General features: G+C 39.7%; 1 protein-coding gene across 1 annotated transcript in view; it reads right to left on the bottom strand.

The window, feature by feature from the left end:
* Positions 1–9,485, bottom strand: part of LOC126038406 (uncharacterized) — a 34,527-nt gene extending 25,042 nt beyond the window's left edge. Inside the window, exons 1-12 of the mRNA XM_049800122.1 lie at positions 9,382–9,485; positions 8,731–8,954; positions 8,184–8,348; positions 7,761–7,943; positions 6,508–6,621; positions 5,385–5,553; positions 4,235–4,397; positions 3,722–3,910; positions 2,605–2,791; positions 2,281–2,420; positions 1,374–1,511; positions 346–566 (exon numbers count right to left, since the gene is read on the bottom strand). Coding sequence (XP_049656079.1) covers positions 346–566; positions 1,374–1,511; positions 2,281–2,420; positions 2,605–2,791; positions 3,722–3,910; positions 4,235–4,397; positions 5,385–5,553; positions 6,508–6,565 — 1,265 coding nt within the window. The 5' untranslated portion in view covers positions 6,566–6,621; positions 7,761–7,943; positions 8,184–8,348; positions 8,731–8,954; positions 9,382–9,485. The remainder of the gene's footprint in view (positions 1–345; positions 567–1,373; positions 1,512–2,280; positions 2,421–2,604; positions 2,792–3,721; positions 3,911–4,234; positions 4,398–5,384; positions 5,554–6,507; positions 6,622–7,760; positions 7,944–8,183; positions 8,349–8,730; positions 8,955–9,381) is intronic.
* Positions 9,486–17,406: the final 7,921 nt, after the last annotated feature.

Raw genomic sequence — 17,406 nt, 5'->3', positions numbered from 1 at the left:
GTCAGAGCATGGATGGCACACTGTCTAGAACTTGTGTGATATCCCAGAGCCAAATCAATTGGTAGCATGAGGAAGGATGCTCAAAATATTGTTGTCCCTGAGATTATGATGGGAGTCTCTTCAGAGTTTATGTCTCTGAGATTTTCTAGGCTTGAGATTTTCTAGGCTTGCTTTACATAAACATGAAAATTATGATCTGCATCATCTGACCTTCTGGATCAAGAATCAGTTCTCAGCTTCCAGATATATGTACTGCCAACCACAAGACAACCTAATTGCTTGCCACAAATGCTTTCTAGCTAGCAAAAAGAAAGTTGTAGCAGAATTTTGCAGTATGTTTATTACCTTGCACAGTCTGGCTGAGACAGTGTTGTTTGGTTTTCTTTACAAGCCTCCTTACTTGTCAGCATCTCTGCCAATCTCACCACCTCTCTCAAGGCAGAATTAAACATGACACAATGCTCTTCCTGACATTTCAGATCATGCTGTAATAAGTGTATCTGTTTGTTCACGCTTTCCTCATATTCAGCAGCCAACTGTTTCCTTTGCTGCATCTCTTCTTCTGCCTAGGTGGGATATAAAATCCAAACATCTCTTCTGTTTGTTTAATCCAAATGTAAACAGAGATGGCAAATTTTCTGTCCTTTATTAAAATGGCAAAGATTAGAAATTTAAAATAATTTTGATGTGTTCATTTGAATTTGAGCATACACATGCTGACAACTCTAATATACTGAATTACAATTATCTAGTGCGTCACTGATCAGCATGCATCCAGATCTGAGTAAGCTAATAACTTAGGGGTATCCTTTTAACAAGCGATGTTAAGTCCGTAAGAAAGAATTAGCTTTTGCAACTCCTTACTATGTAGCATACACATTTTCCCAAGTGAGACAGTGAGTATATTTCTGTTTTCAAGACATGAAATCTATCGTTCTTATAACTTCTGTAACAATATAAACAAGTACAGTTCTAATTTAGAAAAAGGAGTTGCAATACATGCTCAAACATGCAATTTATGTTGTTTTCAAAGCTAAAACCTCTGCTACCGAAGCAGAGAGACAAGAGCTCCCAGAAGAAGAGATGGGATGCATGGATGTATCAGATGATGAAAAAAGAAGAAAAAAAATCAGTAATCTTTCAGAGATATGTTTCTGTGTTAGCACAAAGCAGTAACAGCAACTTTAAATGCTTTAAAGGCCCAGTGTAGCCTGTTGCTCACAGACATTACAATGTTAATTGTTTTGCAGCCTATGAAATGTCTACAATTCCAAAAGTGAGGTTTTACATGACCATGCCTATAATTATGAAAAGAGAGTACTGAGAATTTAATTTGTTGCTCCATGTGTAAATGTTGCTGAACTGAGCTCTACCTGCTGTTTTGCTTTTAAGTAAGCCTCTGTCATTGTGCTCTCATAAGCCTCCATCTCTTCTGGGATACTCAGTGTCTTTATCCAAAGGTTTTTCAGTGAAGATATTTCACTAGTAAGTTTGTAATATATATTTTTTACCTGAGGTCCAAAAAAAAAGAAAGAAAAAAATTATATATTAGGACTGTAAGAGATGGTTTGTAGATGGTGAAGTCTCTCTTCAAAATAGATGCCTCTTTATGTAATTAAAACACATGCTGGTGTCTGAGTTTTCAGTACAAAACACTTTAATGATAGCTTGTCTCAGATTAGGGTTCGATGATTTCTCCACACTACTCAGCTGTTAACTGTGTGCTGCAATGCCAGCTCCCTTTACTGTCCTTTAAACCACAAATGAAGTTAGTTGAGTATTACAGGTAGATTCATTATTAGGGCTGTAAAATGCTATCCCATTGACTTCAGCTGAGAGATTATTATAAAATTCAAGTAACAGAATGAGGCTCCATATCTGTGTTACTGTGTATTCATTTATTAATTTATATTTCTCCTCAATTTAATCTGCAGCTCTTGAGTGTTTGACTAGGAAATCCATATTATTTTCATTTTACAGGTGAAAAGTTGAAGCTGGAAGATGAAGTCACTTTCCAAAAATGGTATCAGTTCAGTTCAGAACCATAAGAAAACCAAAATGTTCTGCCTTAAGGTCACTACTCTTCCTACTATGTTACATGGTATAAACAACATGCTTAAGAATATGGGTACATATTTGTGTTTCATGTTCTAATAAGATGAAAATTTAAATAAAGCATGTACCTAATAACCAAAGGCTAATAAAACAATGGTAACAGACAAAGTTACATGTTTTAGGCTCTTTCTACATAAATATGAGTAGACCCATAACACAATTTACCTCTTCTTTGAAATGGCCCAGTTTGGTTGTAACAGATAGTGACTGTCTCAGCAAAAGTTCAAAGAAAACATTGGTATTAAATGATTCAAGGTCTATCTGTTCTTCAGGGTCCCAAACATCACCCTTTTTCGGGAAGCAGGCTGAAACATGGATATTCATTTATTAGTGTGGGTTTTTTTCATTTAAGACTGTTTTTTGCACAAAGGATGCTTGTAAATCACTGAACTTAGCAGCCATTGCACATTGCTAAACATGGGATTCTGGCTCCATTATATGCAAGTAACCAGGTAGACCCACTGTTGTTTAGCCTTTTTGTTATCTGACCTGTTCCACCAGTGCTGCAAGAGTCTTCATCCATAATGCCTTTGTTCTGCAGTGAGGGGTGACATTTTTTAATGGAAAAGACTGTTACATTGGAGGAATAGCTGTCCATATTATACTTCAGCTGCTGCCTTCGAAATGGAGGGCAGGTAGTGCCTTTCTGCGACCAGCTAAGACCCTGACAAAGAAGCTGCAAAATACAACAAAATAAAACAAATAAGTTCCTTTTCTTATTTTGACATGTTGTATTAATGAGATTCACACCTTATTCACTCAACAAGCAGAATGCATCATCACCTGTTAGGCAAAGACCCTGAGGGTCTGTTTTCTAAGTACCTCATTAAAGTAATCTGTTCTAAAACAGAAGAATAGCAATTCCAGCAGATAAGGCTGAAACCAAGGGGAGGGAAGTATAGTTATCTGTTGTTTGGACCTGCTGGATGAATAAATCACATTTTCTATCGTTACCTCTGTAGTCTGGTTACAGAAAAAGCCGGCTGATTTCAGAACATGCTAGAAACATAAAGGAATGGCTGTCTGGGGGATTAACAGTCTGAAGAACCATCTTGGTTATTAATTGTGAAAGAGCACATCTGATCTCAGGTATGCTGTGGTTACTGGGACTTTTGTCTGAATAAGGAGTACAAAACTGAATGTCACATGAATGACCATTGGAGAAACTTGTTCATGACTGACAGTTCTTCATACTAGCTTTCCAGGACTTATCTATGTCTTCTTTATTTTGACGCAGGCTTGGTCAGATGTTAAAGAAAAAATAATTATCCTCTCATTGATGATCTCATTCCTTCCTGAAGAGGTGTGGGTTGTGAAGGACTTTGTTTTGGTTTGATCTAATGAATCAGAAAACAGGAATTAAATTCACCTATACCTTGAGTGTCTCAAAATGGCCTATGTAACAGGTAAATATACTGGGGCTTTGGTGGTGCTGGATCAATTCATAGGGATGAATTTTACCCCATATATAAAACATGAGGTTGAGTTACAATTTATTCTAATTTTCAGCTTTATAGGTGATGCCTAAGGGAATAGAAAACTTGCAGGTTCATTGCCCAAAATCTTGTAATATCCTTTAAAAACAAGTTTTGTGTAACTTACTTACTGCCAATACCACAGAGGCAATAAGCGATATGAGAAGTCCTGTGATTACTCCAGTAATTGCTGTCCAGTCAGGTTTCAGTAGGAGGTCTCGTTTTTTTGCAATGCCCACCTGTACAGCATATCTGGGTGTTGTGGGGAAGAATGGTCCCTCTTCATAACACTGTCCTCCAAGTGGCATGACCCTAACGTACTTAATGAAATGAGCATAAATAGAAAGGCCAGTCACATATCATTGCATCTGCTTTAAATATGTATGTTGATTTAAATATGAAGTGTTATTTTGTCTGTTACACTCAGTCAAAGCTTTGCAGCAGTTGCACCATTTTCAACTCATAGCACACATGCATGCAAACTCACATATTTATTGCTGTACTCACCTGTACAGTATCATGTAAAAAATGAAAAGATGCTCACTATTATTTTTAAAATTTCCTTTGTTTCCAAACATTCATATGGAACATGAAATGCTAAGACGGACATTGTAAATGCAAAGACAGAATTCCTTGATACAAACCATTCTTTTGTGCCTATTGCTACTCAGCTGTAGCACGTAGGTACCAGGGTACTGGAACTGGAAAAGGAAGAAGAAGAATTTTTGGGAAGCCTCTCTTACTTCCTCTCTGAGGCTTCGAAGGTCTCCCCAGTCAAATTCAGCATTTGTGTTGTACAGGTTGTTTCTAGAAGCAAAAGTACAAAAGTTAGTTCTTATCACTACCCATTTTTTTTTGGTGTAGGCTCATAATTACAGCAGAGATTTACTAAGGCATAGTTGTCACTCAGGATTCATTAACACCACTAAATAACTGAGGATCAGTGTGAGTTTAGGCACTGAACCTCTAATTGCCCACACAGCTCTACTGTTTACTCACCCCCTGCTTTGTTTTGGGCTGCTCCAATTAGTTCTCTCCAAAACAAATGTGAAGTAGCGGGAATTAACCCTAAGCAGCATGGACATTTATTTAGCAGTGAAGAAATATGCACTGGACCCCTTATAGGTGTTTAATCACCACAGATGTCAACATGGAGAACATGGAAACCATGTGTAATTTTTATTATTGATTACCTGTCCCTGGTTTTATTTGTATGCTTTGAAACTGGATGAATGGCAGAGATGAAATAAAAACAGGTCATAGGGGAAGAAACCCACAAAACCACCCACACAAATAAAAGCCACAAAGGGAGAGCTCCTAAGGCTTTCAGTGCAGTAGGAACAACTTGTTCCCATTTGGACTAGTTTACCGAAACCTAAACCTTAGCTCCATTAAGATCCTAAAACTCAATAACTACAAAAAAGGAAAGATAACTTAAGGTCAGCTAAGGGGACTATACAGCATAAGTCAGTGAGAAGTCAAGTTGCAAAGAGTGTGAACACAGGTCAGAAATAGCATCAGCAAGACATCAGGAACAGTATGTATATATTTAATTTTTCTTATTTTAATAAGTGAATGTTATTCTCTTAACAACTTACATGTTGTTTCCTACTGTGCCACAATGTCTTTTCTGTCAAAAAGACACTGAAGTATGTTTAATAACGAGATTTCTACTTTTCCTAGTCATGTTTTCTCTTAATTCTATGTTGAAAAAAGTGAAAGATTCAGCCTTGTTTCCTAGCTTAAGTAAAAGTGCATTAGCTAAGTCCTTCTACATTCAGCATTTGTACTTACACATCATAAACTGGGTAGTGCTCCTTGGAGACAATGAACATGATGGTAACATTAACATTAATGCATGTGGTAGGATTTAAGATGCCAGTAAATATAATTTTTGATGTGGAGTTTGAAGGTCTCAGGCTTTGTACCCGGGAAGGCCTGCGTTCTTCATGGCCAGACTTAACTGTAAAAGCACAGACCTCATTAGGTTTGGATCATTACTGATCATTTTCTCTCTACAGAACAACTGCAGAATATAGCATTTCCTTTTCATTTTTATGACTAAGCTTTACACATGCACATTTGGTTTCTAGAATAAGGTTTACTGTCAAGACAGCATGCAAACATGCCACTGGCATTTTCCTGACATTGAATAATTGTGCATCATGTTTTCTTGTCTTTTTGCAACAGTTCTGGTGAGGTGCATCTGGTAAAGCAGCAGCACTTCTTGCAAAATCAGCAGCCTTTATAAGGGATCTGTCCCTTTATGCCTATAGATTTGATGGTATCTCTGCAGACACTAAAGGAGGACTCGAGTCCTGCTCTCCGGGAGGAATGCAAGTGGAAGGAATAATAAGTGATCTGACATGCCCAAAACTAAGGAGACGATGGTGTAAATTAGAACTGAAGAATGGAGCTAGACTGCAGATCAGGACTACTAAGCAAAAGGAGAGATGTGGGAGGAAATGAGGGAAGTTCAACTCTGGTAGTTGCTCCTGGGCTCTGTGCTCCCTGCATACCTGTGGACATGATGGTGGTAGCAGTGTTAGTAGGCTGTGTGCCAGGTCATGTGCACACCCAGGTGGAGGCATTCAATAGTTGCCCACACAGTTTTTCCTCATTGCCTGGGGAAAAGGCAGGGGGCTTGAGGGAAGCATTCTGTTGACTGGTGGGTTTGGGCTGTGATTGTAGAGGTTCTGACTTGTGGTTGTAGGGAAGGTAAAACTTTTTGTCTGACTTCACTATGCTTAGTGTGAACAGCTTCTCCAGGAATTCGAACATGGTGAGGTCTGTTTAATTTAACTGTTGTTATTTCCTATTTAGGTTAGCACTGGAGATGGTTGATATGACAAAGCACAATTAAGTCTTAGAGAAGCTGTAGTAAATACATGCTCTGGAGCTTTACAGGAGAACTTACCTGGAGCTGTTGCTGAAGAAGGCCTATTTTTGTGGCGTGATGAAGCTTCATTTAGCATGATGAAGTTGTGAAATAGTTGTGGGTCAGGATTATATACCCCTAAAAATCCTTTCCCTGAAGTTGTATAAAAAACATTGGTCACTTCTGGTTTTCAGTATGTTGGACTTTGCTTTTCCTTCTAGTTTATAGAGTATCCGCTCACCAAAGACCCCAAGTAAGACTTACGAAATCTAAACCCAAATGGTATACTTTTTAGTACATTCCTCTTATTCTAGGGCAATGCTTTAAAATGCTTGGGCCTTACTCAAAGCCTTTAGGGTTTGTTTGGTGTTGCAAGACTTGTTCCTTAAGTAGCAACTGGTTTAACTCGACTGAAGTCAAGGAAACAGTGCAAAGATATCATTGGCAAATGATTCTATCCTATTGTTATTACTATATTTTCACATTTGTGCAAACAGTGCTCTTGGCCTATGGCTTGGTTCTGAAATCCTGGGGGGAAAAAATGTATCTACTTCTAATTCTACTTGGTAAAAACACATTAAAATCTGAAGCCCAAGAGAAAATCTGTACAGATAAAGGACCTGAGAAGGGAGTCCTTTGACAGGCAGAGATACTCTTCATCTCCGTTTATCATAATTTAGGGAATGGGAGGAAATATCTGAATATCTGTCCTTTCCTGTAATACTGGAAATATGCAGATTTCAGATGAATGTTCTGGGACTGAGTGAGATGAATTTTGCATGGAGCGGTGAATTTGTATTGCTGCATGCTATCAGGATATAAGCATCAAGATTTCTTATTGTTTGTGTTATAAATACCATGGAAAGGCTTGTTATGTATAAAAGCCATTTAATACCCAAATATTACTATAGCTCTTGTTATTCTTTCCCTTACCACTCATTTTCACGATGTATGTTGGATGGGTATATTTGCTTTGTTCTGAAGTGCAGATGCCTTTTAAAGAGAAATATGGTCTTAGTAGAACTGTCCTTAATTCTTCTAAGAAAACAGCAGTCTAGTAGAAAAAGAGTTCAGAAATTTTTTTGCATTATTTTTTCACACAGTTATAATATAAGAGCAGGTACAAAAATGCACTATGCATATGATAGAATAGTGTCTGGGTGTTTTGTTTGTTGCTTTCTATAATTTCCTAAGAAAAAAAGGGATGAGGGTGTTCTTTGGTTAAAAGACTACTAAAAGTCTAGCAAGCCTAGCAAAAATAGGTAGATTGTGAAAATAACTGCAGCTTTTACCTTGTTCCCATTTCTGTAAGTGATAAAAAGCTGAGCAATTTTCTCTGCACAAGTGACCTGCAGAGTATCTCTTTGTTGTCTTCTACACTGAGAATTACACACACTCTCCAGACTGTCAGTTTGACAAATGCAGAGGCCAAGACCCTTGTCATAGCCTTGATAATCTCTGGGGACAGTACAAACCTGTGGGAGGAAAAAAAAGAATTAAATAGCAGTACAAGTAACCTCCAGGTGTTCCTTAAATGAGCAGGGAAATCTGAGCTTTATATTTCAGGCTGAAGAAGAGGCAAAACCTCCTGTGAAAACACTAATAACACTTGTTTGCCATGCTGTCTGTGCCTTCTGAAGGAAGAGCGTGGAAGTTTGCTTTTAGGGCAGTTTCTGCACGGTCTTTGGATTTAACTTATGCAAAAATTGAAATACCTTCTCTGAGCAATAATGAACCCATTCTTTCTTGGTTAAACACTGTCCTTCCTGATTTCGGGAGGCTGAATCTCGACAAATATCATATGCTTGTCTAACACAGTGTCTTCCATCACCTAAGGACCTCCAATAACCTGGAGGGCATGTGCAGCGAGCATCACGGGGCTGGAAGAAAAGAACAGGTATTTGTTTAGGAACCTATAGTCTCATGCAAATACTGTTCTGTACCTTGCTGCATTAAGCATTACACCTTATCTGACCAAGGCCAGATGGAACGTGATGTCCATACACATACCCTTTACCTTCCAGCAAAAGGGGAGAATTGATGTAGCCCTGAAGAAACTCAGAACATATATAAATCTGGTGTCCCCATCCCCCTCCCTCTGGTCTGTGTAGTTGGAAATGAATTGTAGGACTGAAGGCTGTCAATGCTAGAGAGAGACTGAATAGGGCAGTGCAGCTGAGGTAAAGAGAATGAAGAACAAAGTGTGAAGTAATATTGATGTCTGTAAAGACTGAAGAGCTTTCACTGGGACTGCTCCTGTACCTGAAACACCTGCCCTTTCCCAAGACAGATGCACGTCTCTTGCCCTTCTGCAGGCTGCACTGCCTCTGAGCCACATGGAAGACACGCTTTTTGGCCAGGCATGGGATTAAAGAAATCCACTGGGCATGTCAAGCAGCTGTGTGATATCAGTGCTGCTCCTTCTGAACGAAAAGTTCCTGGGGGACATGGAACTGGTGTGATGCTTCCTTCAGGGCAGAAAAAGCCTTTGAACAGCAACAACAAAAATTCTTGTCAATTTTTCTTATATAATGCAGCTGTATTATGTAGATGGATGAGTTAGTGTCTTTTCAGTTTAAATATTGAAGCTTATTTATGTCATAACACTCAAATCAGTTAAATGAATCCTGCTTCAACAAAAATATTCCCTCATTTCCATATTATTTTACCATGCAGTACAGAAAGGAAGTCTTCTGATAAGCAAATCTTATTAGAATAAAATTGAATGCTCTATACTTGCTGTTTAAGCTTACTTAGCTTTTACAATATGAATTTCAGCAAGCCCAATTGATTATCTAAGGGCTCCTGTAGCATTCAGCAAAATTAAAGTCTGACTGCATTTTTATTGAGCAGTATGTTTATGAGAAGCATTCTAAAGAAGCTAATAATCTGTGGTAAATTATCTACAAATACCTGCTGGACAAATTGGCACATTCTGTTCTCTTCTTTTGCAGTAAATTCCACTTGGACAGTCCTCATCTTTTTGAAGTTGTAGTTCCCCATTGTCACAAGGCAAGCTTGAAAAAATATAGAAAATGAAGAGGAAGAGGGCCATTTCTCTATCACACTGAATAGCTTGAATTGCCAAATGTGGGTAAGTATCAGACATGCATAAGGAGAGCTTTCCTTTCAGCCACTGAATATTTAATGGTCAGTGAAAGTTAAAACATGCTAACGTATTGGTGTAAAATATTCATGGAAGTTACTTGAGCCTGTTGTACTCCCCTACAGGTCATATAACAGAAGCTGTACTCTGTCCAGTCTAAAGAATTTACATACGAAATATCACTGTTGTAGCACAGATAAGTGCTTATTTATAACTATAGACAATTTGCTACTGTACCTTGTAATCTGAAGTTTTCAGGGTCCCTACAGCAGCCATGATTTTTCCAAGTCTATGAATCCTTATTTACCACAAGGGATCATCTGTTAGTATGGGATATGCTAGGTTTTATGTTGGGGATAGGCTGCATAGTTTGCGACGAGCATAAAACGACAAAAAAACTGTTAAGCAATTTGTGTCTTCTCGGTGTTTACTATAGCAACTGTAATTACTCATGGCTGTTTTGTCCCCTCTGTTTTTCAAGACCTGCGGCGGATCCTTGAACGCAGTTCGGGGCCCTGCTTTTGAACGCTCTCTGCTTTTTCCGTTCTTCGGGGGTTTTAAAGGCGGCAAACCCAGCAAGTGCTTCTAACCCCTCTCCCTAGCAGAGCAAGGCTCTTGTCCTGGCAGCCGAGCACCTTTTCCCACGGCAGAGGGCAGCCGGGCTTCTCGCCAGGGCGGGGGAAGCCGCCGCTGGCTCCGCAGCCCTTCGGTCCCCGGCACCCAGCAGCCGCTGCCTTGGGCTAGACACCTCCAGGCACTAGCAAAAGAGCCGGGGTGCTTCCTTCTCCTTCAGTTGGGCATAAAATGCGTTGTGCTCTTCTCTCTGTGGATAAGGAAGTGATAAACTTCTCGGTCAGGTGAGAAAGCGTAATGAGATGTGGGTAAAGGGAGTTAATGTCACATCTTATGTTGCTGAGCATTTGAGGCGCTTCTGAAACCTTTGCCCTTGTAATGAAAGGCAGCTATCCCAGTTCCCTACCTGCACGTGTCATGAAGGGTGTGTCGTATATCTGGCAAATACTTCTGTTTTCTTGTGAAGTAAGTGATCAAGAGCGTTTCTGGATGACCTTTCCCATTGCTATTCTCTATTTGTACCTCCTGTGGCACTAGTATATGCACATAGGTTTCTTAAAGAACTTCCACACAACTATTAGTTCAAAGAGCTGTAGTTGGGTGGACTTTCTAGGGACACAATAAATCAGTGGTTTCTAGATGTATTTTGAATGTCAGTCATTATTCCTCTGGCTAGTCAGCCTGGGAAGAAAGAAAGGGGTGTTCAGAGAGAGGAGGTGTTTATTTATCTTTTTGCAAAAGTTAGGACTGAATCTTAAGTGGCAATATGCAGGTTGTCAGAAATTGTTGATGCCCCTTTGGCAAATCTCTGATTTTACAGTGAAGGGTTAGTTGGTATACCTTTTTTTTTTTTTTAATTTTTATTTTTTATTTTTTATATATATATATATGCAGTAATGGCTGGAGTCCCTAGCCAAAGGTTGTGCTTTATAGGAGAATGTGCAAAACACTAAAACAGTTTGGTTCCTGAAGTAGGATTTAGATCTGAGTTACCTGTGCTTTAAATTACAATCCAAAACATTCCCACTTGGTGGCTGTCTAATGCTGGAAGTGCCTAAACTCACCTCCCTGTTTAAGTTTACATTCCCCAAGCATAGAGATCTGTGTCTCTGAGCATGCCTGGAATTGCCTCCATTGGAGAAATCCTGTGCATAGGTCCTGCCTAAAACAGATTGGAATGCAGGAACTAGCTGTTGATTCTGCCTATTCTCCTGTCCCCTGCAGGGGTTTGCTTTGGTGTCTAGTCTCAGAGCACACCTAGTAAATTCTGGTAATTGCAAATTAAGGGCAGCCATTTCTTCTTTGTCGTTGGTGTTGGTTTTTTGTTTGTTTGGGTTTGTTTTTTGGTGTTTTTTTTGGGGGGGGGTGGTGGTGTGGTGTATTACAGATAAAGCCAGATCCATCTGCCAGTCAACATCCATGGAGCTGAAACACTCACACAGAAATGTACTTTCAATTCCTTTCTCTCCCAGTCAGGTTTCAATCCACATCTCATAAAGTCATTATCTCATAAGCTAGTGCCTTGCTGCCAGTCAGTATCTGTGAGCAGAAGGAAGAGAGCAAAAGGGAGATCATAGAGGAATGACAGCCTAATCTAGTTGCTTTGTTCAGCTTGACCTGTGCAGCTGCCAATGTCATAGTCTAGAGAAAGTAGTGAGTAGTTCTGTGGTTGTATTCAGCTCCTTCCCTCCAGCAGTGCATCTGTATTTCAGCCAGCTGCTGTGAGACTCTGGATTCCACTGTACGTCTAGAAATTCTGATGCTGGAATCCCCCCCATTGGAAAGATTAGGCTGGGCAAGCCTCCCAGTCCTGGGTCTGGTAGAGTTCAGCCTTTGGGAATGCAGCATGCATAGCATTGTGGAAATGACCCCAGAGCTTTCCCCGAGGTGTTAGGTTTTGTAGGCAAAGAATATGTGAGGAAGTTAGTAGCTTCCCTTCATATAGGAAGCATTTTATAGTCATGTATCTGACTGCTATTTGCTACACAAACCAGTGTCCAGTGGCGATGGGCCTAGAATAAAGAAATAGCTTGTAATAAAATTTTCCCTGTTGAGTCTTAGGTTAGTGATTGCTCGCTGTTGTGAGCAGATACACAACTTCCTTTTTCCACAAAATTGATATACAATGTTGCTGTGTGTGTCAAGCTGTCATTTTCCTGGCAGGGACTGAAGTTTAATAACCCCACAAAAAGTTTCATGACTGTAATCAAGACCAAGAATTAGTGCCTGAGTCATTCTCAGAGGCCTGGCTGACATGGTGACCCTTTAGTCATTACCTATCTTAACTTTTCAGTCTGGCAAAAGGACAGTAAAAAGAGGGGGAGGGCAAGTACAACAAACTCCAGTTTTTCTATTTAATTTTTAAAGAAGATAGAAAAATGAGCAAGCTATTGGATAAATCACTCTAAAAGCACGATATTATTGAGCACAGAAATTGGAGATTTCACACCTTCTCAAACAGCTCCTGAAGAGAGCAATGCTGTCTCCTGCTGTTCTTCTCTTCTATGGAACTTGTAAAAGCATCCCTGATGCACATACGGTTTTTTAACTCATGTAATTATTTTGGCTAAGAGTGCTATTTCCACCTCTCCGCCCCCCCCCCCCCCCCCGAACTTAATCACTGGTGTTTTCAGTCTATGCTACACCAGATTCATGTTACAAACTGCACGTTATTGTTAGGTATTTTTCTTCGTGGGAATTGGAGTTTGAGAATTATCTGTTATTTTAATTACACTGTAACTGAATAAGTAGGTGCCAATATGTTGTAAGGCCCATAGTGAGTAAGGCAGTCAAGCAAAATTTTGGTCTTATTTCTCTGTAAAATTGAATAAAGGTTTCTAAACAAAGGGAAGGCTGTTTTCGCACAGCCACAGGTGGTGTATGTCCTTCTGCAAATATTTGACCAACCTACTCCATAGTTATATCATGTTATTATTTTTTCCATGTGAACTTTATTCTCCAGATAATGTTTACAGTAACCTTTGACTCTGCTAAAGAAGGCCAGTTACTTTTAGATAATGTTTGGTTTACAACCATATGACTTTTCTGAAGAGAAGTTTATGCAAATGCTGAAATAGTTTTAAAGACTTCCAGTGAAAGGCTGGGCTGTGACAGTTGGCACAAAGCCAAGGTAATTTTGATGGTTTTAGGTGGCATTACCCACAGTGACTCTTGGAGGACTTACTACTCTAAAAACTGCAACTTACCTTGAACCCCTCCACCTTGATCCAGGGTGAGGACATTATGACAAACTTGGAGTATTTGTTGTGCTCCCTTTGTTTCACATTTGGCTGAATTGGGAGGGGAGGCTGAAGTTAGTTTTATGCCCCCAATCTGAGAAAAAAATCAGACTAGCAGCTGGTTCCTGCAGACTTACTGCCTGTTTGAAGAAGTAGGAATTGCAACATACAATGTGTATTTATTTTCCTGTGCTTGGGTTTTCTTTGTTTCGGTGGGGGGGTGGGGGTTGGGTACATTTTGGTTTTTTGTTTGGTGGTTTTGGCGTTGGTTTTTTTTGGTCTTAAATGTACTTAATCCCTGCAAAAGAGGAAGGAATCTTTCTCCGCATAAAATACAAGCGTGGGACAGCACAACCTGGGGCTTTGCAGGGTTACTTGTCATCTTCAGAAAAACAAACACCACCCATTGAATTGGAGCGGTGAAAGTGATCCAACATGGAAAGATTCTCGTTTTATTTTCCTTCCTCTTTCCATGCCTTCTCTGATGTATTTCTTTATTCTTCGCTGTTTACAGCTCTTCTAGTTTGTTCTTTTTGAGGAATCAAATGAGCAGAAGGCTTCTGGCACTTGGGACTTGATTGTTGTGTTGGAAAACAGAGAAACCTGAAGACAGGTTATTCTAATACTGAAAAGTCAGCTGAATCATAGTTTAAATCTAAACAAATGAGGATATAGGCCAAAGAGAGCTCAGATTTTTTTTCAGGTCCAAGGGACAATGCAGAGACTGGAAGTTGCTAGGTTTTTTTGCTTTGACTTTGTAGTTGTATTTTTGCGATAGCAATGTTTTATAGCTAGATAGATTAAAACCTTGAAGGACATAAATTAACACCTCTGCAGCTCAGCTCTGATTCTGGAAGAGGAGGTAATGTGGGTAACATATTGGTGCATGGCTCTCGCTTCCTCAGAGAATTAAACCCCCAAATTTTACTTAATCTGTAAGAGCTGAGGTTTTTGTTTTACAATAGACAAATATTTTTTTGGAAGTAGGCTGCTGTGAACATAAAAAATAAAAATCCAGTATTAAAATTACCTCTGTTACATATATAAATGTCATCAGGATGGACTCTAATAGTGTACGTGCTTCACCTTAGCAAACACTCTATTTGGCTGTGAACTCGAAGAACTGCTGGGTTCTGCAGAAGCTTATCTTTTTTCACATCAGAAAAGGGATTGCCATTGTGTGTGAGTAATAATTCCAGTGAAAGGGAAAGGTCATGCTAACTAGGAGTCAAAACATGTACACCTGGAAACATTAGAAAATTAAATCAGAAACTGTCCAACTACTTAAAGTCCTGGTAGATCAATTTCTGTTCACTGGTGTTTCCTAGAGTCTTTTTAGCAGGCAGATATTTCTTGCTTAATTGAAATGTGATTTCATCACAGCCTGAGCAGAGGTGTAAACATACCTTTTAGTCCTGCTCTCTAAAGAAGCTTTATGGAAGGAGCAGAAAGAGATGCATAAGAGTCTGGTGAAGAAAATGAAAACAGAAGTTTTAAGGGGGCTGTGCTTGGTGAACTCTAAAATGCTTTGTTAAGTCTCAGGGTTTGTGAGACTGGAAGTCCTTCTGGGCCTTTGTGTAGACCTTTGAAGGCAGGTTATTTTGTGTTTCTGTGCCGCTAGCGACCAATTAGCTGTGAATACCTTTCTAGAGGTAATTGTGAACAATTCAAAAACTGGTTACTCATCAGTAGCAAAGGGATACAGAAGATTTTATTTAAAACAAAGCAAAACCAAGCCAATCTTAATATTTAAAATTTGCGACTAGATTTTTGTATTAATTCATGCTGCATGCTTTTCTTTAGATCTGAAGTGAGTATTCTGGGTTACACAGTAACCCTGTGGTTATTGAGGTAATGGTGTTATGATTTCTGCATGTACTTATCACACCATATGCATTTCAGTATTTGTGTTTCAAGACCTTGTTATGTTTGAAAAAATGAGACTTCTGTAAACTTATTTGGCTAGTGATGATAGATAGAGACAACAAATAGAGATAATTAAGAGCTGGGACCTATCCAGACAGGCTTCTCATGGGTGTAGCAGTGAAGTATGGCCAAACATGGAGCAGAGCAGTGCCTGGGGCCTTCCTGATATCAACTGGTTAAAATCTTCTTGGGTTTTTATATCTGAGAAGTGATGTTTTATCCACTTGAGCCTAAACTCTTGCTGCTAAGCAAAGTGAACCCCCAAACTGTGCCACTGAATTAAAGATGAAGTGGCTTCAAAGCAGATGACAAATAAAATACTGTAACCTGGAAACCCAGGGAAGAAGGAATAAGCATTGTTTCCTGGGCATTGCAGGAAGGTCAACAAGAACCCCCTTCCCCTCACTTCTTTCTTCAGGAAAAACATATCCTGGTAAACTCAGTTCAAACTTTCCTCCTCCTAGAAACCATATAGAATGAGGGATGGGGAAAAAAGACAGGAAAATGATGATATGCTACTTTGGGGCACAGGTGCCATGTGACCAGCTCCTCATGGATGTAAGTAACCACAGCAGATAGGGATGCCTGAAACTCCAGCCTACTTAGACTGTCTCAAGAGAGAAGGGGCTTGTTTAGGGCTGATCCTGCAACCTCCACATGCTAAGCTACTTAGCATGCTTATCCTCAGGGCAAGTGAAACTTCTGGGTAAACAGATTGATGAAGTGTGCAGCAACTGAACTGCAGCTCCTGGCTTGTGTGCATATGTGGCTGGGACAGTCTGGGTCATAGTGATTGCTACAGCTTAAGAGCTCTGCTGTCCAGGTTGAGTGGGAGCCAATGTTCAGGTTGAGTGGGAGCCAATGTCCTGTCTTCGTTCCCTTTGTTACCTCTCCCCACCATGATCCCTCTTCAAAGTGCCCGAGACACTCAATTTTTCAGTTAGTGTGACTCCGTTCTCTAAATTTATTTCATCTGTCCTCTTCAGCACAGCTGCAGAAACATGTCTTGTTTCAAACTGAATCATTTGGTTTCCAAGTTTCTCTAGCCACAAAGAAAGCAGGAAAAATAAAACTTGATGGGTGAGACTGTTCTAAAAGAATCTGAATCAGCCAAGAGCTCAGCCTCTCCCTCTTGCTTGGCTCAGAAACTTGGCTCCTCCAGCTCTGCTTGCAATTCAGCCTGGTTGTCATGACGTGGAGAAAGATGTGGAGTTATGGGAAATGGGATGCAGAGTGTTGTAGAGGAAATGTCAATGTTTATTCTTGAATGGCAGCTGTTGATACATATTCTCAAAAGGCCTGTGGAGGGTTTTCTTCAGTGTTCAGCCCCTCCCCCCCGCTTTTCTTGGTTCCTCATCTAAAAGATTGAATTTGTTGTGTTTGTGTGTTAGATGGATTTTTTTTTTAATGTAATTTATTTTCTTGTATGTGTTTTATTTACAGTCATGGTATTGTTCTCTGTTTAACATCTGTTTTAGGGGGCAACAGTTCATATGCTTCTCAGCTAAGTTTTTTGGGATCTGGGAGATGACAGCTTGTTTAAGCAAAATCCAGCAGCCTTAGGGAGTCTTTGATACAATAATTGTGGATATGCAGCAAAGCGTGATTTCAAGAACACATTTTGGAGAATAAAGACAAAACAGGAGGTGGATTTTCTGCTGTGGTCAGTCTTGGTGTGGTACCAGGCTGGGGTGACAGGGTTGGAAAGCTGTTGGATCCCTCCAGATTAAGATACCCTTCTGCCTAAAAGAATTTGAGTCCTGTTGTTCCATTTGGCATAAGTAGTGGGAAAGGACAACGCTGGAGCATTTCGGCCATTATGAGCTACTGAAAGGAGCTCCCAGAGGAGCTGTTTGCTTAAGACACCTTCCATAATTAACGGTCTGTTCCTGCCTGCAGAATTTTATGCCACTGAAAATCTGGGCCAGAATCTCTCTGCTCTCATTCTTGTGTTGTTTCTACTCTTTCAATTTATGTAACGCCTGGAAGAGCTTCTGTGTGTCTGTCATGCAATTTCTTGTTAATCCATAGAATATCTTCCCTAATCTTTTAATCTTTTGCAATGCTGTTTGTCACCTCTGGAATTTATTTTGT

The sequence above is a fragment of the Accipiter gentilis genome, chromosome 5 (genome assembly GCF_929443795.1).
Source record: "Accipiter gentilis chromosome 5, bAccGen1.1, whole genome shotgun sequence".
Classification (NCBI taxonomy): Eukaryota; Metazoa; Chordata; class Aves; order Accipitriformes; family Accipitridae; genus Astur; species Astur gentilis.
This window is presented reverse-complemented; position numbering and strand designations above follow the sequence as displayed.